General features: G+C 36.8%; 2 protein-coding genes across 9 annotated transcripts in view; one reads left to right on the forward strand and one right to left on the reverse strand.

The window, feature by feature from the left end:
* Positions 1 to 4,718, reverse strand: part of LOC100722230 (transmembrane protease serine 11E) — a 92,428-nt gene extending 87,710 nt beyond the window's left edge. For all 5 annotated transcript variants that reach the window (XM_063240548.1, XM_063240550.1, XM_013145843.2 and 2 more), the window contains exon 1: positions 4,519 to 4,718. The gene's annotated coding sequence lies outside the window, so the exon portion shown is untranslated. The remainder of the gene's footprint in view (positions 1 to 4,518) is intronic.
* Positions 4,719 to 4,799: 81 nt separating this feature from the next.
* The window catches only part of Ythdc1 (YTH N6-methyladenosine RNA binding protein C1), a 29,413-nt gene continuing 13,078 nt past the window's right edge, over positions 4,800 to 21,134 (forward strand). For 2 of the 4 annotated variants that reach the window (XM_063240546.1, XM_063240547.1), the window contains exons 1-8: positions 4,800 to 5,149; positions 12,735 to 12,836; positions 13,163 to 13,491; positions 13,611 to 14,034; positions 17,724 to 17,813; positions 18,847 to 18,941; positions 20,265 to 20,373; positions 20,464 to 20,581. In XM_063240546.1, the coding sequence (XP_063096616.1) occupies positions 5,122 to 5,149; positions 12,735 to 12,836; positions 13,163 to 13,491; positions 13,611 to 14,034; positions 17,724 to 17,813; positions 18,847 to 18,941; positions 20,265 to 20,373; positions 20,464 to 20,581 (1,295 nt within the window). In that variant the 5' untranslated portion in view covers positions 4,800 to 5,121. Of the gene's footprint in view, positions 5,150 to 12,734; positions 12,837 to 13,162; positions 13,492 to 13,610; positions 14,035 to 17,723; positions 17,814 to 18,274; positions 18,329 to 18,846; positions 18,942 to 20,264; positions 20,374 to 20,463; positions 20,582 to 21,134 lie in introns of all 4 variants that reach the window. The other 2 variants (XM_063240544.1, XM_063240545.1) reach the window with 2 other exon arrangements.

A 21,134-nucleotide genomic window follows, 5' to 3' on the forward strand; every position in this document is an offset into this window, starting at 1 on the left:
GTAACATGTTTTGTGGATATGAACACATGTCTTCTCTAAAGGCATGGAAAAGTATTCTGTCTCCTATTGTAGGGCAGAAACTGTAATTCTCAATATCTGTTGAGTAACATGACCAAATAACATTTTAGCCAATGACAAAGCACACAGACAGGAAATGACAGTTATTCTGTATGATTATAACTGGAGTTAGGTGATAATCATTTGAATGCTGTAATGCAAAACATTCCAAGTGTTTGTGATAATGCTGGCATAAGCACTACAGCAACGCCATTATGTTAAATATGCGATATTTGACTACTTTCAAAACTAATTTACTGCAAAACACTATGCTATTTTACACCAGCAGCAGCCTCATACATCTTGTGTTTACCTCATACATTTTGACTACATCAAAAGGCCACATTGAGAGATCAACTATTTAGGTTTGCATTAAGCATACTCTACAATACACATGCCATGGTAGAACTACATAATGATACGGTTTTGGTAATGAATTCCATCACTATATACCATATGATTGTAACGAAATTATAAGTCCAGCTTAAACTTAATTTTTCCTGATCCTTTATTTTTTTCAGCATTTGGTATCAAACTCAAGACCTTGTACTTGCCAGGCAGGCGGTGTGCCACTGAGCTATGTCCCTGATTCTCTGATCTTTTTGTATCATAACCCCTGGGAAATAATTTCTCTGTTTTCATTTGTAATGATGCTAAGGATTTGAGGTGAATTTATCTAAGGTCTTATGCAAGGAAGTAGCAGAGCTGGAATTTGTACCCAGGTCTTTGTGACTGCAAAGCCTGTGTTAATCACTATACCCAATACTTTCTTGGACAGTTCAATGCACAAAACTACTATTCTATCCTTTATAACCATAAATTTGCCTTTCAATGACATAACTGAATTTAAAGATGTGTATTTTAGAGTTGTGCTTGTTTCTGCACAGTCTTATTCTAATAACAAAGATTTAAACATATTCTATACCTTGAAATAATTCAACTCTTAAAAATATAATTTGTAACTATTTAAAAAACAAATTTCTCAAAACCATGAGGTATTTACAATGTACATGCTGTGTATATGAGAGTGTGTGTTTTCAAGTATTTCAATCAGTATCCAAGTAAGGGTCTAGTTTCCTACAATTCTATCAAACACAGTACCAGAAACTGAGTGGCTCAGATAAACAGACTTATTAACTCAAAGTTCTAGACATTGGAAGTCTGAAATAAAGGACGGACTTTTTTTCCCTTCTTATTCTATCTATTTTTCTTATGGTTACAGAATTCAACTATCAGTTTTTTCTCCAAAATCATGAGCATGTCCAGAGAACTGCCTCTCTCTGAAACTTGTAAGAATCTTTGCTTTTTCTAGTTTCTAGTTTTGCCTGGATCTCTTGGGGTTTCTTCACTGCACCCTGCAGTCTTTGCATTCTCAGGTGGTCTTCTCCCTGTGTCAATCTGCCTCTTCTCCCTCAGAATTATACCAGTCTTGTTGGCTTACATCCACCCTATTTCAGTTTAACCTCTTAATTAAGAACATCTTAGTTAATGCACGTGTTAATTAGTAGATCTGAAAAACTTAGTTTCAAATAAGGTTATGTTTTGAAGAATTGCAGGTCAGAATTTCATTTTAGGGGAACAAGACAACTTACAACACCCATGTATTTCAACTGGAGTACTTACATTTCTAGCAAGTTTATGGTGGTATGTATACAGATTCTGCTTCCATCTTTCTTTACTCTCCGCCAACTTATTTTTGAAGATACTTATTTATTCTATCTGCGTTTTTCTAACGGTGGGACTATGAAACATATTCACTTGTACTTTGCTTATTGGCTTTCTCAGCCTAAGATACTGGCATTAGGATGGAGTAGTTCTTTACCCATGGGGTAGCTTTCTTGAGCACTGTACCATGATCAGCAGCATTTCGGGCATCTCCTTTACGTGCTGGTAGAATTTGTGGCTACCCACAAATTTCTCCAATCACTCCCTTTTTCTCTCATTGTCTTCCCTTGACTGAGAACTACAGTTTTTGTTCTAGAACAACCGGATCCCAGTACAGTTGGGAGAATCAGCCACAAGATACTGTGAGATTAAAAAACAAATCCCCCCCCCCCCACCAATAAGAAACAGGCTGACAGTTCCAGGATTGTACAGAGTGCAATTTATTGGGCAGCAGCCAAGACCAAAGAGATCTCTGTGATATGCGTCAGATAAAACTGACAAGGTGATCAGGACAAAAATGACTTCATCCAAGGTAGAATGTGCCTGGTTTATCTCCAGCTAGCATCAAAGAGTCAGAAACACTCCTGGAACCAGAGTTTGGTCATAAAGGTCAGAATACCACTGTTTAACAGATTTGTCTATTTAGAGCATATTGGGAAAATAAGCAGAGGAAACCAACTAGGATTACTCAGAGGTTGAAATCATGGCTATTACACCTCAAGGTGAGTCCATACAGTCATGGCAGTTATGTCAAGACGAATCCATACAGTCTTTATGAAATTCAGTTTAATTTTCTTCAAGACTGGGGGCTGGGGATTTAGCTCAGCGGCATAAGCACCTGCCTTGCAAGCAGGCAGTCGTGAGTTCGATCCCTGGTACCGATAAAAACGAAAAAGACAAAAAAAAAAAATTTTCTTCAAGACTACTTTATAGATCTATGGGTCCTTCAGTCAGGAGGAATATAACATCTGATAGCTTTTATCATACTAATTAGTACCCACTAGCAATCACTGCATTGCTCTTTATTTGATTCATGATTGTAAAATGGAGATACCCTGTTTCTGCCACTGCTCTGCTTTGGCCATACATAAGCTGTAAAACTTCCATAAAGAGACACTTTTCTTCATCAACTACCTGCCTGATAACCGTGAGATACAGTTCTCTTTGGAATGATAGGGTGAATGATTTCTTTTCACAGTTACCAAAATAATGAACTGGTTTCCTCCATCACCCAAAGGGGACTGATTAATTGTTCTGATCACAATGAATTCACAGATTCAGGCATATCTGATATATGACTACCCTATGCATTTTACAGATGCGAAAAATATCTCACATTTGACCAATGGGAGCCACCAATGTTGGTTCTTCTCCAGTCATTTTGGGAAGGTCTTAGCATCCTTTGAGGTATATACCAACATCTTGACATGACAAAATGTTCTAGAGGCTCATATTATGTATTTGCCTTCCCTATAAATACTGATACTAAGTCCCGACAGAATTTCCTTCTCTCCTTACTTTCCACACACTTCTTAGAATAACAGAATCTATCACTTTTTCCCTGAGTTCACATACTTTCATCAGACACAATAGCCAGCGATGTTAAGGGTGGAGGCCCAATTAAAGCACACAAATGCTTTGCTGGCTTCAGTTACCAAACACTGGTTTGTAGCCTTTTTTTTTTTTTAATGTCTGAGACAGGGTCTCACTGTAAATCAGGCTGACCTTGAACTCATTTTGTAGCCCAGGCTGGCCTCAAACTCACAGCGATCCTCCTGCCTAAGTCTCCTGAGTGTTGGGATTACAGGTCTGTGCCACGGTGCTTGGCCCTGTTTGAACCTTTGATAATACAGCCTTTGCCTGATTTAATAATGAATATTCTAAACAATATACTTCAGAGAATCTACATTTTTGCCTTCCACTAAGGAGTCCCATAAGTTTTGTAGAGTTTGTGGAAAATCTGTTTTCCATCCCCATATTCCAGTGCACACTCAACCTCAAAATCCAGTCTCCCTTTACGTCTTGTATGGCTTTAGTTTTAGCTGGAATTTTGTTAGATCCTTATGGTGTGGTTTTCTCCCAAACCTTGTCACTTGTCCTCTCCCTCCTTTGTCTGGGCTCAGGTTCACCGGTATTCCCTGGATCCTCAACCACATCAAGTTCTCTTCCTGTCTCTGAGCACAGTTCGTGCTACTGGCTCTTTGGAAGATTTAGCTCTACTTTTTCTTAGGGGTTCCTTTTTATCCTTCAGGTGTCAGACTTTACTTCTAAAGACTTTCAGCAGTTTATTTACTGAAAAAAAAATTTTTTTTGGAGCGCCTCCCTTTGTAGTGTAAGCTATTCTTGAACTAACCAGGTAGTCCATGGCGATCTTCTGGCCTTAGCTTTCCCAGTGTCGGAATAAAGAAGTGCGCCACCACACCCAACTGGCAGGATTTTCATTTTTTTTCACCATTATAAAGCTTTTCCCTTACTATATTAACCTTTTATGTTTCTTTACTAAAATTTAACAAAAATTTATTTCCTTACGCCTTGCCTCTCTGAACTAAATATAAACTCACATTTCCTTGAAAGCAAAGAACATATTTTTCAATCAGTAATTTTTCTTTTTTGATACCAGGGATATAACTTACGACCTGGCGCTTACCAAGCAAGCACTTGAACTGGTGAGCTAATCCCCTGTCCTCAATCAATACTTTTTAACCCTACACACGGAGCAATATTTAGAACTAGAAACTTAACGCTGATTGACTTAAATAAACATCAAACAACGTCTTTTTTGATTGTCAATCTTACCTAACTACTCAGGATTGGCCAGGAGCCTCCGCAAGGCAACCCGGACGGGAAAATCACCTCGCACCTGCAGCGCAGTAATCCCGCCTCAAACAACTAAGAAAACTTCACGACTGCTGGGAGGCGGGGTCCAGAGACTTCCGGGCCGCGCGGGGTGGGGGTGGGGGAGACGTGATGACATCATTCAGTCCCGCCGCAGCGCTGACTCCGCGCGCTGTGCGCACTGTGACGTCCGCAAAGGGGAACGGAGCGTACACAGCGCAAGGCATTTCGGGAGCGGGATTGTTTCGCGCAGGAAGCAGGCTCCATTTTAGCGCTGTTCGCTGTCGCCATCTATTTCCCTTTGCTCCGGTTTATCCTGCCTGGTCCAAGCCCCAACGGAAAGACTGCGACTAGACTGCCGGAGACAAGAGTGGAAGGAGGGCAGGAAAAAGGGAGCAGGGAGCGCCGAGGAGGGCGCGCGGTCGGGCCCGGTGCGGAGCGCGCAGCCAGTCGGACGGACTGACGGACCGGCCTGTGCGACCCCCGCTGCGGCTGCGGCGCCCGCGAGAGTCGCGTCCTAGTGGCGGCGGCGGCGGCAGCAGCAGCGGAAGCCGGAGGGGCGCCATGGCGGCAGACAGCCGGGAGGAGAAAGGTGCGTGTGGACCCGGCGGCGGAGGCGGGGCCTGGGTCGTGGCCGGCGAGCTCGGGGGTTGGTGCGGCCCGCGCGGGGCATCGGCCTCCGGGACGTGCGAGGGCACAGGGCCCAAAACTCTATCCTTCCTTGCGCCTGCTCCCTAGGGCCGCGCTCTGCGTCCTGTGTGGGGTTTCCCTGGGTCGGATCCACGCCTACTTTCCTGGGATCGGCCGAGCGGAGGCCTGCTCCGGGTCGCGGCCCTCTAGGTTTAGTTTCTGTAGGATTATGCAGATGTAATGCGTATTTTCCGAGCAACATTCTCTGGGGCGAAATGTCGAAAAGCCTTAATGTCATCTCTACGTAGGTAGTCTGGTAACCACATTTAATGGGACAAGCAGATTACTGATCTAGAAACATGCACAAGTAAGTTACTTTCGTTTAGTTAAATAGGGAAAGTGGCAGGAAATGCTCGTTGTGTTTCTCAAGTGCTTTGGAAAGTATAATGCTTGAAGAAATAATCCAGCCCTCCCCACAGGTCTGGCCATTATTTTGCTAGAAACACGTAGGTACATAGCTCCCAGAAAGCTCAACCAGGAGCAGATGGGCGCAAGTCACTTGGAGGAATAAATGGAAGAACTTGGCTTGCTAGGATAGAAAGGAGGTTGATGTTGTTGATGTTGCTAGGCTAAAATGCCGTTTCTTATTAAATACTCAGCTCTCAAGCTGTACGGATGTTAACGTAGATACTAAATCAATACCTGTCTAGCAAATAGATTGAATGCTGCCTGCTGTCATAAGATGTTTTTCAACCCTTACGTTACCATGACAGTTTACCAATAATTGTAATTGATGAAAATATGGCCCAATTGCTGCCCTTTGTCTCTCAAATCTCTTTTATGTGGCTACTGGGTTGATTATTTGCTAAAGGGACTCTGGAGTCAAGGTGCAGTAGACTTATGATCCCTTCAATTTTTCTGGTTTCTACCTCAGCAGGGTCTTTTTACACTGCTCAGTAAATCGGGCTTTGTGATTAAGCACAAATTTGAGGGAGTGGACTGGGTGGGATGTGCTAGCAGTTTGATTAGATTATAGCAGTTTTATTTGCCTGCTTTAAACTAATTCTAACGGTCCTCCCCCATTCTACTCCCCTGATTTTTTTTAAAGAACTATTGAAAAAAAAGAAACTTTTTAGTAGTAAATTCGGTTATTAAATTATGTAACCTCAGTCATTCAGTCAACATTTTATTGTCGCGGTATAATTTGTAGGCTATCCAAGTGGAAGTCTGTGGTGCTTATGATGGGTGAGATGAACCAAACTGAAAAATAAGTAAAGTCCTTTACTTCTGAAGAATTCTTTGTGAAGATAAACACACTTTAAATCAGTAACAGACTGTAAGGAATGTAAAAGAAAAATGATGGTTTAAAAGCTTTGTTTTAGAAATAGATTAATGATGTCCTCAAAATGCATAAACAGTCCTATTGAGAAGTATTATCATAACCTAGAAGTAATATTTAGAATTAAGTTTTAAAGTTTTTGGAAGAGTTCTTTGCTTCATGTTTTTTTTTTTTTTTTTTCCTAAAGTTTAGTTTTTGCATTTGAACTTCTATTTTAAAAATTTTGATGCAAGTTTTTCTCTGTAAAGTCAGAACAAGGAAAAACCCCTGGGCCCGATAGTGCAGGCCTGTAATCCCATCACTCAGAGGCTGAGGCAGGATTGCTATGAGTTAGCTGAGACAACTTGAACTATATAGTGAGATCTCGTTCCTTTGTGTATGCTTAAAAACACACACACAAAAAAGCCCTGGGCTTCACAGAAAGCTAGTACATACTTAGCATAATTACTTTTCAAACTGTTGTAGAACAATCTGCAACATGTTATCTCTTACGTGATCATTGTCACATACCTAGAATTACAATGAGAATTAGTATCTATAGGACCATTCTTCTATATTTAGCAAGGAACAATGGGAATGTCAAAACATTGTCATTTATCTTACATAAAGATAAACATGAAAACTAAGAATTTTAGTCATGTCACAAACTAAGTCCTTTCTTAAATAATCTCAGATGGTACAAAAATACTGTATACAGCAATTACATATTAACAGAACGGTTAAAAGAGTTTTTTTTTTAAAGGCAAGATGTTGCTATGTGAGGCTTGAATTTTGCTGTCTACTTAGGATGATCTTAAAGTTGCATTCCTTTTGCCTCAGCCACCTGGCCAAAAAAAAAAAAAAAAAAAAAAAATCTCTAAATCATTGAGCTCCTGATTTGTTGGGCTTTGTGGGTTAACTGATTAATACAGGAAAACATTGCTTTCTACAATGCTTCAAGAAGAGGAATGCTGTATAACTGGACATATTGTCAGTTCCCTGTGAAAAAATATGAAGGTTGTTATAGAATGTTGGTTAATGGTAGATAGCATTTTTTTCTATATGAAGAGTAAATCTATTACTAAAACATGTCTAAATGTTACTTCTTTAACTTATAATTTCTCGACAAAGAATAATTGTAAGTTTAACCTAATACTGTATGTATAATGAGTTTCCATTTCTTAAGTAATATGCTTTTCTTTTCTTTTCTTTTCTCTTTTTTTCCTTTTTTTTGGGGGGGGTGGTCTTTTTGAGACAGGGTCTCTCTGCAGTTCAGGCAGGCCTTGAGCTCATTGTGTAGTCCAGGCTGGTTTCGAACTTGCAACAATCCTGCCTCAGCCTCCTGAGTGCTGGGATTATAGATGTGAGCCACCATGCCCGGCTAAGTAAGTGCTTTTTATATTAACAAACTGGGAGCTTCAAGAGGGCAAAAAATACGTTAGTGTTGTTCATTGGTTCCTTTTATACAGTGATTTTGACTCTGCTTTGTGATTGGACTTAACAGCTTTTGAGATATGAAATCCAAAGGTAAGAATTTTCTCAGTTATAGCACTTGTGGACATGTATACAGATGTGGACACAAACCTATACTTATGTGAATACTATGGCCTTTGCTGTATAAGACTTTAGCATAAAATTGCCTTTCAGTAGGTTATAAAACATAGGATAGTTGATGGAAGGTAGAAAATTAAAAATTCTATCCCTGGGCTTTAGTTAGTATCTTTTGGAAGATAAAAATTAATATGAGATGGAAAATCCAAGTTCTCTGAACATCATTTACAAGAATGACAATTTGTAGCTGAGAAACTATGATAATGTAAAACGTGTTTCATAAGATAACTAGAGGTAGCTTCCAGGAACCCTTTCTCCATTAAATGAATTAAGTGACAAATCTATAATGTGCTTTGTGCCTGTGTTGGAAAACTTTGTTTGTAGTACTTAAGCTTTGTTTTCTTTTCTTTTTTAAATACAAAGCCTTAATATGTTCTGGCTCCTGATCTACATGCTTCTGTCCCAGATAAAGCTTGCTTTTCTACATTGATTCCCAGAGTTAACTTTGGGATTTCTTGAGCCAGAAATTTCAAGACCAGGGTAAAATTATGGTGTAATACAGAAACTATTGAAATTCAGAATTGTAAGATGCGAAGTTTTGGTTAATTCACCTAGTTCTTTGAGTCTCCATTTAGAATTGATGTTAGACAGATAACTTCCCAGGCTAAAACTATTTTGAAAGCTAATTTCCATGTTTATCTAAAGCAAAAATTCTCCAAACACCACAAAATTAGCCTTTTTTTTTTTTTTTTTTTTTGTATCTTGTCAGTTTTTGAACAGATTCCAAATAACAAGGATTCTTTTTATTTGTGTTTTGCCTTCTGTGCCTGGCAGTCTGTACCTTCACCTCAGTGATTAGTTTGGTATTACTTTGTGAAGAAGTTAACTAAGATTGTACTAGCTTGCATGAGTAATGATAATGCTGAGTGATGATGAAAATTAGGTTACATGAATATAAAACATGTATAGGTGATTGTATGTTCACAGAGGAATCAAAACTATCAGGCTACTATTTTCTTTTTAAAATTGAAACAGCATGTTAAAATCATATAATTCCAAATAAAAATCCTGGTTTGGGAATGGAGTTGAAAAATTTGGAAACTTAAAGCAGTGCATTCTCTCAGCACAGCCAGTCCACTACAGTCAAGGATTGCCCCTATTAGCTTTCCTATAGATTCACAAAGTGACTTTTTGGTAAGCAGTAAGCAATATAGATGAAGGTTGTCCCATAAGATTTATATTGCCTCGTTAATCTTGTAAGTCCGTGAAGACTATTTGCAGTGTTTACAGGTTGACAGAATTGCCTAGTTACACATTTCTCTTAAACATATCCACCTTGATGGTTTACTATGCTAAGATGAGTTCAGTGTCTTGTACCTCAGTATCTTGAATTGAGCCTTACTTTACTTGAAATTGTTTTGTATCACTTTTATTCAAGGGTTACAAACATGCATATTGGAGTCAGAAAAGTAGTTAAAAGATAGTATTGTTAAAATATAAAGAATAAGCATGGCCTGTGTTCCCATAGTAGTACTAATAAGTAGCACTAATTTATCAAGCATAAACCCAGATTACCTTGTCTGTATCCTAATAGAATGTCATGACTGCTCCAGCTGGTGGTTTTCAGATAAAAACTTGGGTCCTTTATGATCAGTAGTCTTTAAATTAAAAAACTATGCAATTTAAAAAAATCCAGTAGTTGGTTTTATTCTGTTATAGTATGTAACTTCAAAATATTTGAATTTTAGTTCTAAAGGAGATGCTATGTAATCAAGCATTGAGCTAATTTGTTGCAAATTGTTTCATTGAGCTAATTTGTTGTGTACATTTTTAAAACTGATTTTATGCCATCTCAATTTTGAAATAGTTTGAGATTTAAAAATGATTTTTAAAGTTTGTATAACTCTTTGTGGACACAAAAAGTGTCAAGTTCTTTATCCTTTTAATGATTAGAATTATTCATATAGTACACACATTGTGTTTATAGAATTTTTTTCTTGAACTGATATTGCTAATATGTTAATTTTACTGTTAATACTATCCAACTGGAGGGCCACCGTCAGACTGGTTTTTCCTTGTTTATATGCCATATGAATAATGTTGAATTTCAGGATAATGAAAGTGATTTAAAACACTAAGATAGTTGAAGGAAAATTACTCTAGACCAAGTGAATATAACCTTATTTTTAAAGAGATTATTTCTTTCCCAAAGAATCCCAACCTGAAGCTTTCCCAAAGAATCCCAACCTGAGTGACCATAGAGAAAAATGACTAAGAAACCTAATTGCTTTTAGTTTCTAACTTAAGTGTGACCTTGAATATTAGTTTTCAGCTCCAGATACTGACTACAGCCACAAGTGAAGCCCTAGTTGTTCTCTAAAACCATGAACAATAAAGAAAAACGATTTATTGTCTTAAGCCATCAAGTTTTGAATTGATACTTTACAGGAACTCAAAATTTGTTGAAGAAAGAGGGTTTTGTTTTGTGATGGGAGGGCAGATTTTTTTGAAGCAGGGTCTCACTATGCAGTTCAGGTTGGACTTGAGCTCACTTTGTAACCTAGCCTGGTCTTAAACTCACAGTGACCCTTCTGCCTCAGCTTCCTGGATGCTGGGATTATAAGCATGTGCCAACATGCTTGGCTGTTAAGTGATTTTTTTTAAAAAATTAAAAAAAATTTTTAAATATCATGTGCCCTAGTCATTGACAGAAAAGAGTTGGGGGAGAAGGTTTATTAGAATCTAATAGTGATGAAAAGGGTTTATGGATTAAAAAAGCTTCAGGAGATTAGTTAATTGCCCTTCTTTAATTTTCCAAAACATTGTTCTTTTTATTCTTAATTCATCTTATTCAAGCTCAGAAAGACTATAATTTGCCCAGTACCTGACTCTGAAGAGACAACTTAAATTTGCTGACTTCTAAAACACTTTCTCCTATACATTTTACTTTGGTGAATATATAAGTAGTTTCACTTGTGGAAAAAAGTAACAAGCCATCCAGGTAGTCTTAATGAGGAACAAAATTCTGTTGTTTTTTTTTTTTTAACACCTTGAAAGATCAAAACCATTGTTACAGCTGCAGGCCGTACTGAGAAAGGACATGGGTGAGATTTGTCTTTTAGCATTTTGTTTGCTAAAAATGCACGCTTAGCTTGTTGATATTATGGACTGTAATATGAGTAAAACTACATATAGCATCAAGTAGGTTATTAGTTATTTTAACACATATGACTTCTTAATATTTTGTATCTGTATTGAGTCCTTTATACTCTAAGGTGTATTTAATGTCCCACATATAAATCACTTTAGAAAGCCTGAACGTCATACTGATGTCCATCTGTACTGAACCGTGCTGGTCAATTTGAACTTTTGAGCTTCCACCCCTACCCAAATTACTTGTCCAGTGCTAAGGCTGAGCGCTAGGCCTCACACATGCTGGATGAATGTTCCCCTGCTGACCTGCATCCTGACCCTGCCACTTTTTTTCATCTGTCAAGTAGTGATAAAACATCCTTTACTTCTTTCATTCATATGATGTGTCTATATGATGTGAAAGTGCTAAATCTTAATGACAAGATGTTTATTAAGCATTGGTTAATATTTTTTATCTTGAAAACATTTGTTGATGCTTTCCAAAATTACAGCCAGTATCCGAGTTGGAATTTAACTTTTTTTTTTTTGGCAGTACCAGGGATCGAATTCAGGACCTTGCGCTTGTCAGGCAGGCGCTTACGCCACTGAGCTAAATTTCCTGGCCCGAAATTTAACATTTTAAACCATAAAACTGCTTTTTAAAAATTTATCATGTATGCTAAGTGATATTTGCCACCATTTAGATTTTGAATTTGATTTATTGCAAACATGAATCCAGGTGAGAGAAGCTGTTTTGTTTGACCTCTTTAACTTTCAGTGGCTTTTTTTGTTTTGTTTTGTTGTTTTGGGACAGTCTTCCTGTATGACCATATTAGCCTGAACTTGCTGTGTACCCCAAGCTGGCCTGGAACTCCACAGTCTTGCCTCAGCCTGCCTAATGCAGGGATTACGGGAATGCTCCACCACACCCAGCTCAGTCACATCTTTCTTCTAATGGGCACACATTTCATAATGCTCTATTCATTTCAGATAGATCAGTTCAGATAAAGAGCAAACTAGTTCATCCGAAGGAAAGAAATCAGTTATTAGGCCAATCCAGGTGTAATAATTTTCATGTATTTTCCTTGAATAGAAACTGTTCTTTTATTGGTGATGTTTAATGTTACTTGATTCAGCTGTTGCATACCATCTTTTCGTATCTTACAAGCTATTTAGTCCCTTGTTTTGTAGGAATTAATTTTGGGTCTTATTCCTGAAATACGATCTCTTTGAAGGTGTTGGTTGGTTTCTTCCTTTGTTCATTCCCTCTTCCCTCACTCCCTCCTTGTCTCCTTCCTGTGATTCTGGCAATTGAACCTAAGAACATGGCACTGAGCTGCATCACCTAGTCCTCAGTCTTTTTTTTTTTTTTTTTTAATTTTACTAAATTGCCCAGACTGTACTCAGACTTGATCCTCCTATCTCACCTTCCCAGAGCGCACATGTCCCTGTGCCCAGTGGGTTAGTTTCTTAAGTGGTCAGGACCCAAAAATAAATGCTTAATGTAACTGGCTTTCTTCCTACTAATTTTTAAATTTGTTTGCAGATGGAGAACTTAATGTTCTAGATGATATTTTAACTGAAGTTCCAGAACAGGATGATGAACTGTATAATCCAGAGAGTGAACAAGATAAAAACGAGAAAAAGGGTATGTTGAATTCTATTACTTTTATAAAAAACAGCAGCGAAGAGAGATTCAGATCACTCTGCTTTTGTACTTGTCTTAGGTTAGTAACAAAAGCATGTGACGGACTGTTTCACATGAGAGACCTTATTGCGTATAAGTATTGTTTAAAATATGTGACCTGTCTCAGATATATAGATTTACTAATAGCCAAAAGCTGAATTTTCTTTCAGATTAAGTGAAGAGTAAAAAGAGTTTAGAAGACGTTTATGAGGCATTTTTCCTTCCTTATCCGTGTTATCTGTAAATCTGCAAATACTTTTATATATCTTTTAAATTGTCTTTTGTAGGATCAAAAAGAAAAAGTGACCGAATGGAATCTACTGATGCCAAGCGACAAAAGCCTTCTATCCATTCAAGACAATTGATTTCTAAGCCATTAAGTTCATCTGTTAGCAATAACAAAAGAATTGTTAGTACTAAAGGAAAGCCAGTCACAGAATATAAAAATGAGGAATATCAGAGATCTGAAAGAAGCAAGCGTCTCGATACCGATCGAAAAATTCGTCTATCGAGCAGTGCCTCCCGAGAAGCATATAAGAGTCAGCCTGAGAAAACTTGCCTACGGAAAAGGGATCCTGAGAGGAGGGCCAAGTCTCCTACACCAGATGTTTCCGAGGTAGTAAATGTTATTGCAGATATAAAACAGAAAGCAATTCTTTTTGAGGCTTTAGAACTATTTATTCATCTTGACTGTCTATTATATGACTGCTGATTCCCTTTTTCTTTAAACATCAGAGAATTGGGCTAGAAGTTGATAGACGTGCAAGCAGATCCAGCCAGTCCTCTAAGGAAGAAGTGAATTCTGAAGAATATGGCTCTGACCATGAGACTGGCAGCAGTGGTTCTTCTGATGAGCAAGGCAACAACACTGAGAATGAGGAGGAAGGAGTGGAGGAAGATGTAGAGGAAGAGGAAGAGGTAGAAGAAGATGCAGAAGAAGAAGAGGAAGTAGATGAAGAAGGTGAGGAGGAAGAAGAGGAGGAAGAGGAAGAAGAGGAGGAGGAGGAAGAGGAAGAAGAAGAATATGAGCAAGATGAGCGAGACCAAAAGGAGGAGGGAAATGATTATGATACTCGAAGTGAGGCCAGTGACTCTGGTTCTGAATCTGTCTCCTTCACAGATGGATCTGTCAGATCTGGTTCAGGCACAGATGGATCAGGTACTACTATTTATATGTAAAAGTTGGTTTTTTGTTTTTGTTTTTTTTTTTTTTTAAGGATTTCAGTGATTCTGCTTTTATGTTTCAATTGAAATGTAAAAAGTTTGAGACATTGGGGGATAGTAATAGGATGATTATCTGACCTTCATAGTTCATTATGTGCTGTCAAGTTTTATAAATACGCTTAAGTACTTTGGAATAAGATTTATGTTGTATTTTAGTAAAGGTCCTTCCTGGCTACAAATTAATTTCTTATAAATTACCATAAGTTCAGTTTTTTATATGCAGAAGTATATTTCATGTTTTAAAGTTGTCGGTTCCTAAATTTCTGTGTATTCCATGGCTTATGTTAATAGTAGTGTTGTTGAAGTATATTTGCGAAACCTCTCCATTAGGTACTACTTCAGTTTCTTCATAGAATGCCTCTAAGATATTCATCACACAGCACTAAACCCACAGAACTTTTCTTTTTCTTGGGAACACAAACATTCATTCTACTTCTGTACTTGTGAGTTGACTGCCTGAGTCAGAGACTGTGGAATGCTGAGTGGTCATTGTAGAAGGTGAAAAATGTTGTAAAATTCTTATAGAAAGATTAAGAGCCATCTGGGATCAGTCGTGTCTTCAGTATCCCTGTCCTACCTCTTTATCCCTGTCTAGGAGACAGAACACTTAGTTCCAGTTGTAGTCATTGAGCTATAGGGCCTAGCAAACAGCATGATGAAAAGGAGCAGTGGGGAAATTTATAGCGGCCTAGCCACTGGTATTGCTGATCTGGTTTTTTGTTTTGTTTTATTCTGGTTTTTTTTGGTGTTTGGGACCTTGCTTTTGCCAGGCAGGTGCTTGTGCCGCTAAGCTGTATCACTGGCTCTTTTATTCTCTTTAAAATAAGAAAACAGTCAACCCACTCAGGACCCATTCTGTCTCTCTCTCAGACAGAAGCTTTCTTTCTCTCAATACATATTTCTGCTGTTTAAAAAAAAATAAAAATACATATTTTGTTATGTAGAATTTCAGTATGGCAACACATTGATAGTAAATATATTGATACAGTATAAAATAAGTGGGGAGTTGCTTTCTAGTGATTGACAATTTTAAGTGCAACCATTTGTTCACAAGAGTTGGAGGTTTGAGAGTTTAGACTTTTTGAAGGAGGTAAATGGGTTTAACTAAATAGACGAGTAGTTGGGTATGATACTAAAACTTGCAGAATGTTTTGTCCATCATGGTTTTTGCAAATAGATGTCTTGGGTTTTTTATAATTTATAACTAGGAAGTACAATTCATTGGCATTATAAATGCTCCAGTTTTTATGGACAGTGAATATTTAGTTCTGTATGAAGCCATCTGGAAGGGTGGAGAACACTTTGTTAGAAGAATTTGCTTTTTGTTGTTTATGTTAGGAACACTATTTTTTAATCCTGATTGTTTGTAGTAAGACACAATGGGCACTTGTTTACATGGAAAAGATCTGAAATGGTGTGCATTTTTAACAACCTCATAGGTGACCCCTAGAGAGTACTCCAGGATTACACTTTTGTGGAGAAGATTTAAAGTTAAGAAATGTCATGTTCTTTCATAATGAGTTTAAAGGATCTATAAGACCTTTATTTTCCTTATTAAAGAAAATATTTCCCTTGGAGCCTCCTTTAAAACCTATACATAACCTGGTTGTGGTGATGCATGTCTAATCCCAGCACTCGAGGTTGAGGCAAGAAGATTGCTGTGAGTTTGAGGCCTGCCTGGGCTATATAACAAGACCCTATCTCAAACAAGTATAGGGGGATTTTTTTGTTCATAAAATATTTCTCCTGCCAGGTGTGGTGGTGCATGCCTATAATCCCAACCCTCGGGAAGCTGAAGCAGGAGGATTGCTGGAGTTTGACACCAGCCTAGGCTAAGTGCCAGCCGGAACTATATAACTAGACTCTGTTTACAAGGAAACAAAAATGTTCTCTTCATAGTGAAATAAAAATTGGGCCAAGTTTGACCTCCTTGATTATGAAATGTTAGTTTTTACAATACAGAAGATCATAGTTTCAGTATCGTAAGTTTTATAGACTCTAGAAAACTTTTCCAGTAAGATTTAGTAATTTACGAAAGTATACTGCTTGCTTTTGTTAAATGATTTTCATTATTCCTTTGTCCTGAGTATAGTAGTTGGGAGAGCTGTGAAAATTGAGACATCTTTCATTGTTTTGAACTGTATGATAAACTTGTTACACGTCAAGACATATGTGACCCTTAATTAAGGTGGTTAATTCATAGTGCGTAAACTTTAAAAAGGAAAGATAGAAAGAGAAAAATTTTAACATAATTTTTGAAAGAAAAGTAGACTCTCCCAACCTCCCAAAAGAGAAAAACCCCAAAAGGTAGTTTGAACTGGAATTCTCTTGCAGGAGTAGTGGTAAAACATCTTTTGTTGCTCAGTGAAATACCAGAGCTCATATTGTAAAGCCAAAAGACTTGCTTGTGTGTCTGTGCTCTGCCACTGAATAACTGTAGAACCTGAGCAGTTGTCTACTGTGTGATTTCCTCATGTGTGAATCAGAATGTCTCAAGAGCTTGCTCTAGGTATGAAGAGCAATCATTTATTTAAAAGCTTTTTAAAGAGCTGTTATAGTACATACATGATGACTGATTCTTCTGAGTTTTCCATTATTTTTATAAAAGTAAGTGTATGCATTTTCTCCTTCATATTCTTCCAGCTGAAGAGTAGAAGAGAGTATCATCATGTAGGTAAAATGATACCTTGATTACAATTTAAGTTTTCACGTGTGTGGTTATAAAGTTACAAATTAAGCTTGAAACACCTTTTATATTGGACAGTCCAAACCTTTTCTGTCTAGAAAAGATTTCCAGTTTTCTTATAGGAATACAAACTCATTGAGATTTTGAAATTTTAATTTCATTTGAAAGCATGTAAACAAAATGGTTTAGGGAAAAATGGTTAAGGAAGATGCAGTTGCTGACACAAAAGTACAAGCATTGACAGCAGAAGGGAATCGTGTGTGTGTGTGTGTGTGTGTGTGTGTGTGTGTGTGTGATCTCCCCCCTCCCCACCCTGTTAAAAGTCTTTGGATTCTGCTGCTTGTCAAACATTGTCAAGATCAAAATGGGAATTGTGATGAAGATGGTAGCGTAATTAGACAAACCATGCATTGAAAAGAACTTAGTAAATTTTATTGGAAAAAATTACATGTACTTGGCAGATTTTCACCCATTGGAAAGCTTTCTCAGGATTATTTACATAGAGCAGTTAAAACGCCTGTACCTTAGTTACTGCCTCCTCCCTCCCCTTTTTTTATCCGGTGCTGGGACTTGAACTGAGGGCTTTCTCACAGCGATGCATCTGTAGACCTTTATTTATTTATTTTTAATTTGAGACACATTCTCACTAATTTGCCAGGCCGGATTTGAACTTGAGATCCTATTACACAGTGCTGAGATTACAGGCATTAGCACATCTCTGTGTTTTTATTGACTGAAATTCAAATGTCCTTTTTGAGTAGTATCTTTTAAGTGGTGCACCTGAGGAAATCGAGGAATTCAGAAATAGTGACTAATGCTTAAGAGCTTTGTGAAAACTAGATATGTAATAAAACATTCTTACTTGAATATCCATGTTAGTTTTCTATATTACATACAGACTTTTAAAAAATCTTGTTTGGATTTTTTTTTTTTATAAGATGAGAAGAAGAAGGAAAGGAAGAGAGCTAGAGGCATATCACCCATTGTTTTTGATAGGAGTGGAAGCTCTGCGTCAGAGTCCTATGCAGGTAATATCATTTTTATTTGCAGCAGTATCTGACTGGTTCTAATGTAATCTGCTTTAGAAAGTGTGTGGAGGCTGTAGTTAGTGTGAAAATGTTGATGTCCATTAGTACTGGTTTTTGGCATGTTCAATGTAGTAATACTAGAGAAAACTAAGCTTTTTCTTATTTTAATCCTGTTCTGTTTACTGCTTAAGTGGGTTTTTCACTTTTTTTTTCTCCCTTGGAAGATGATGATTTAGTGACTAGTTTTCTGAGTGGGAAACTGTTGAAATATTTTTTAAAAAATCAAACAATCCAAAAACAAAACACTCGTACACATTGTGGAGTACTTTTTTTGCGTGTGTGTGGGTGCGCCAGGAAGAATAATTTGTCTTGAATGAGAATTTTATGTGACAAGATTGTAGAAATTTTGTTTTACCTCTACTAAAGCTCAAGCTGAACAAATGTACTTTGGCTAAATACAGGTTCAGAAAAGAAGCATGAGAAATTATCATCTTCCGTTCGTGCTGTCCGAAAAGGTATCATTTAAATTTGAAATTGTTTTCATTGCATGCTCCATAATGTTATTTTGCTTTATTGGGTCTCCATTTGTAGTTGGTTTTAATACAGTAATGTTCCGATGTATTAAGGGGGAAAAATAAATATAATCTTACATAGCTTCATGTTGCATATTTTCTGCATATGTTTTAGCATAATACCAAATGTTTGAGTATCTTGGATACAGTGACATGGTATATGTGTTTATAAACATACTAAACACATTAAATAGCATGTTGATCATTAAATGAATCTGGTAAAAAGCTATAAAACTTATTTATATTTTCATATTTAAATGTGGACCTGATAGATCGGAACATCACAAAATTAGATTTACCTTGTTGCAAAATGCTAGTTGTCTTGGTTTTGCTTTATTCTATGTTTGGCTTAGCTTTCTAGGTTGAATGGGTGATCATTGAGTTTTAAAAGTTTAGCTGGGTCGTGAAGAAAATACTGGTTTGTAGTTAATCTGGCTTTTTTTTTTTTTTTTTTTTTCCAGATCAAACCAGTAAACTCAAATATGTCCTTCAGGATGCAAGATTTTTCCTCATAAAGAGTAACAACCATGAGAATGTGTCTCTTGCCAAAGCTAAGGTTAGTATCAGTTCTTTTGAAACTGTTCTTTGACATTTTTAAATGTAGACTTGAGTTTCTGCAGTAGAGAAAGTGATTTTTATTAAAGAACTGCAGCCCAGTTGCCACTCGTGACCCTGATTTTAAGTATTTTAAATATGACTTCAGAAATCACATTAATCATTATTGAAGACTAGTTTACACTGTAAAAGATTTTTCTCTAGATTTTCTTTTTTTGTTAAGTATTAATACTTTTAAAACTTTCCTTAGCCAATCAGTTTCTGTATTATGATGCTGTTTTATATACTTTGAACTCTTAAAAAAAACTACTACTATTAGGGAAAGTTTTTTTCAGTTGGTTTTGAAGTGTGATCACTTAGATTTAAAAGAAAAGAGTAATGCATTTAAAGGCCTGCCCCAGACTCTATAGAAAGTATTTCTGGTTGCTATAGGATATTACAAGATTTTTGAAGGAAGGGAACAAAAAGAAAAAAGCCAAAAATACAGTTTGCTTGTTATATCAGGTAGTATAGTACTTTTAAATTCTTTATTTAAATAGAGTAACATTTCAATTGATTACCACAATGTTACGATTAAAGTTGAATATTGTTCTAACCATATTTCTGTCACTGTTACTGTCTTTGTTTCTGATTTAAGGCTTACAGATAAAACTTTACAAACGAAATAAATAGCCCATCTTGTGATAATATATTCTCAACTGAAGTGGATTTAGGGTTATGTAATTAAGCACTTGGTGTAAATGAGTAGATGCAGCTTGTATGAACAGATGATTGGGAGCTGAATTAGAGATTCTGCCTTACTTTACTGTTTAATCTGTTTTTCTTGAATGAGGAACTTTTTAAAATGTTTCTCAGATATGAATAAATACTCATTTTCAGCTCTACATTGCATACAAATTTAAAATTAAGTTGAAAAACTTCAGAAATGTTAGCATCTCAACAATAGTGACAATCATTTAAAATTACTAGATTGAGCATACCTTCTGAAAGATAAACGTGCAAGTTGTGGTTCACCTTCAAATGGAATAAATTTTACTAGAGTAAATGGTTGTGATTTTAGAACAATATTAGGCAGTTTATTTCAGTATACAGAACTCCACCTAGTAAGATTTAATCTCCTCACTCTACAGTGTTTTTGTAAAGTTGCTAATGTCATCCATGTTTTTCACAAATGTTTTGTGAGTTAGACTTACATTATTTTAATAGCTGGTGAATAAGCTCTTTGTTGTAGTTTTGTAGACTTGAGGGCATTCTGAAGCATTTGGTTTTTGTAAACTGGATTTACAGCTAATTTCAGTTTGTGTTCTTTACATTACTCATATAGGGTGTATGGTCCACACTGCCTGTAAATGAGAAGAAATTAAATCTCGCATTTAGATCTGCAAGGAGTGTTATCTTAATATTTTCTGTCAGAGAAAGTGGAAAATTTCAAGGTAAGAAAAGTAATATGGTCATAACAACAGCAACAAAAAAAATTCATGATACTGTCATCTCCATACTATCTGGTGTTCTGATTCCTGTAGGCTTTGCAAGACTTTCTTCAGAATCACACCATGGAGGGTCTCCTATACACTGGGTGCTTCCAGCAGGAATGAGTGCTAAAATGCTGGGCGGTGTCTTTAAAATTGACTGGATTTGCAGGTAAGTTGTACCTTTTAGTGTAGATCATTATAGTTGCTCTTGTTTTGAGTTGGCTACCAGTTGGGAGTAATGTTAGAACTCAGTAGCGGTTTAGTTTATTATTTTCTGGGGTTCTTATACTTATTGCCTTACCCCCATTGTTCCCATACTGATTTCAGTTTATGAAGTTGAAGTGTTAAATATAAAAACAGATTCTTTACCTTGTCATTGCCTTTATAATCTAGTCTGTGATTCAAAGATGTATTGATTTAAGAATTTTGTGTGTTTTGTGTACTTGGAATGTTTGTCATTTCTAGCTAAATTTATTGATTTAACATGGCTTTCAGTTCCTGTGGAGTGGGAGCGGAAACACTGCGTATTGGCATCACAATTTTGGACATGACTGATTTGCTTGCAAATAATTAGATGTTGCTTAGAGAAGTTAACAATATATGCATACTTAGTTGAGATAGTGATCTTTTAAAGTAGGATTCAGATTTAACTATTTTTAAACTAGATAAAAGGTACAAGTATTAAAATAGACAACCTGCTGGAACATAAAATAGGTGAAACT

Source organism: Cavia porcellus, unplaced genomic scaffold, assembly GCF_034190915.1.
Source record: "Cavia porcellus strain 051 isolate PalLab524CR breed Dunkin Hartley unplaced genomic scaffold, mCavPor4.1 scaffold_30, whole genome shotgun sequence".
NCBI classification, from domain to species: domain Eukaryota; kingdom Metazoa; phylum Chordata; class Mammalia; order Rodentia; family Caviidae; genus Cavia; species Cavia porcellus.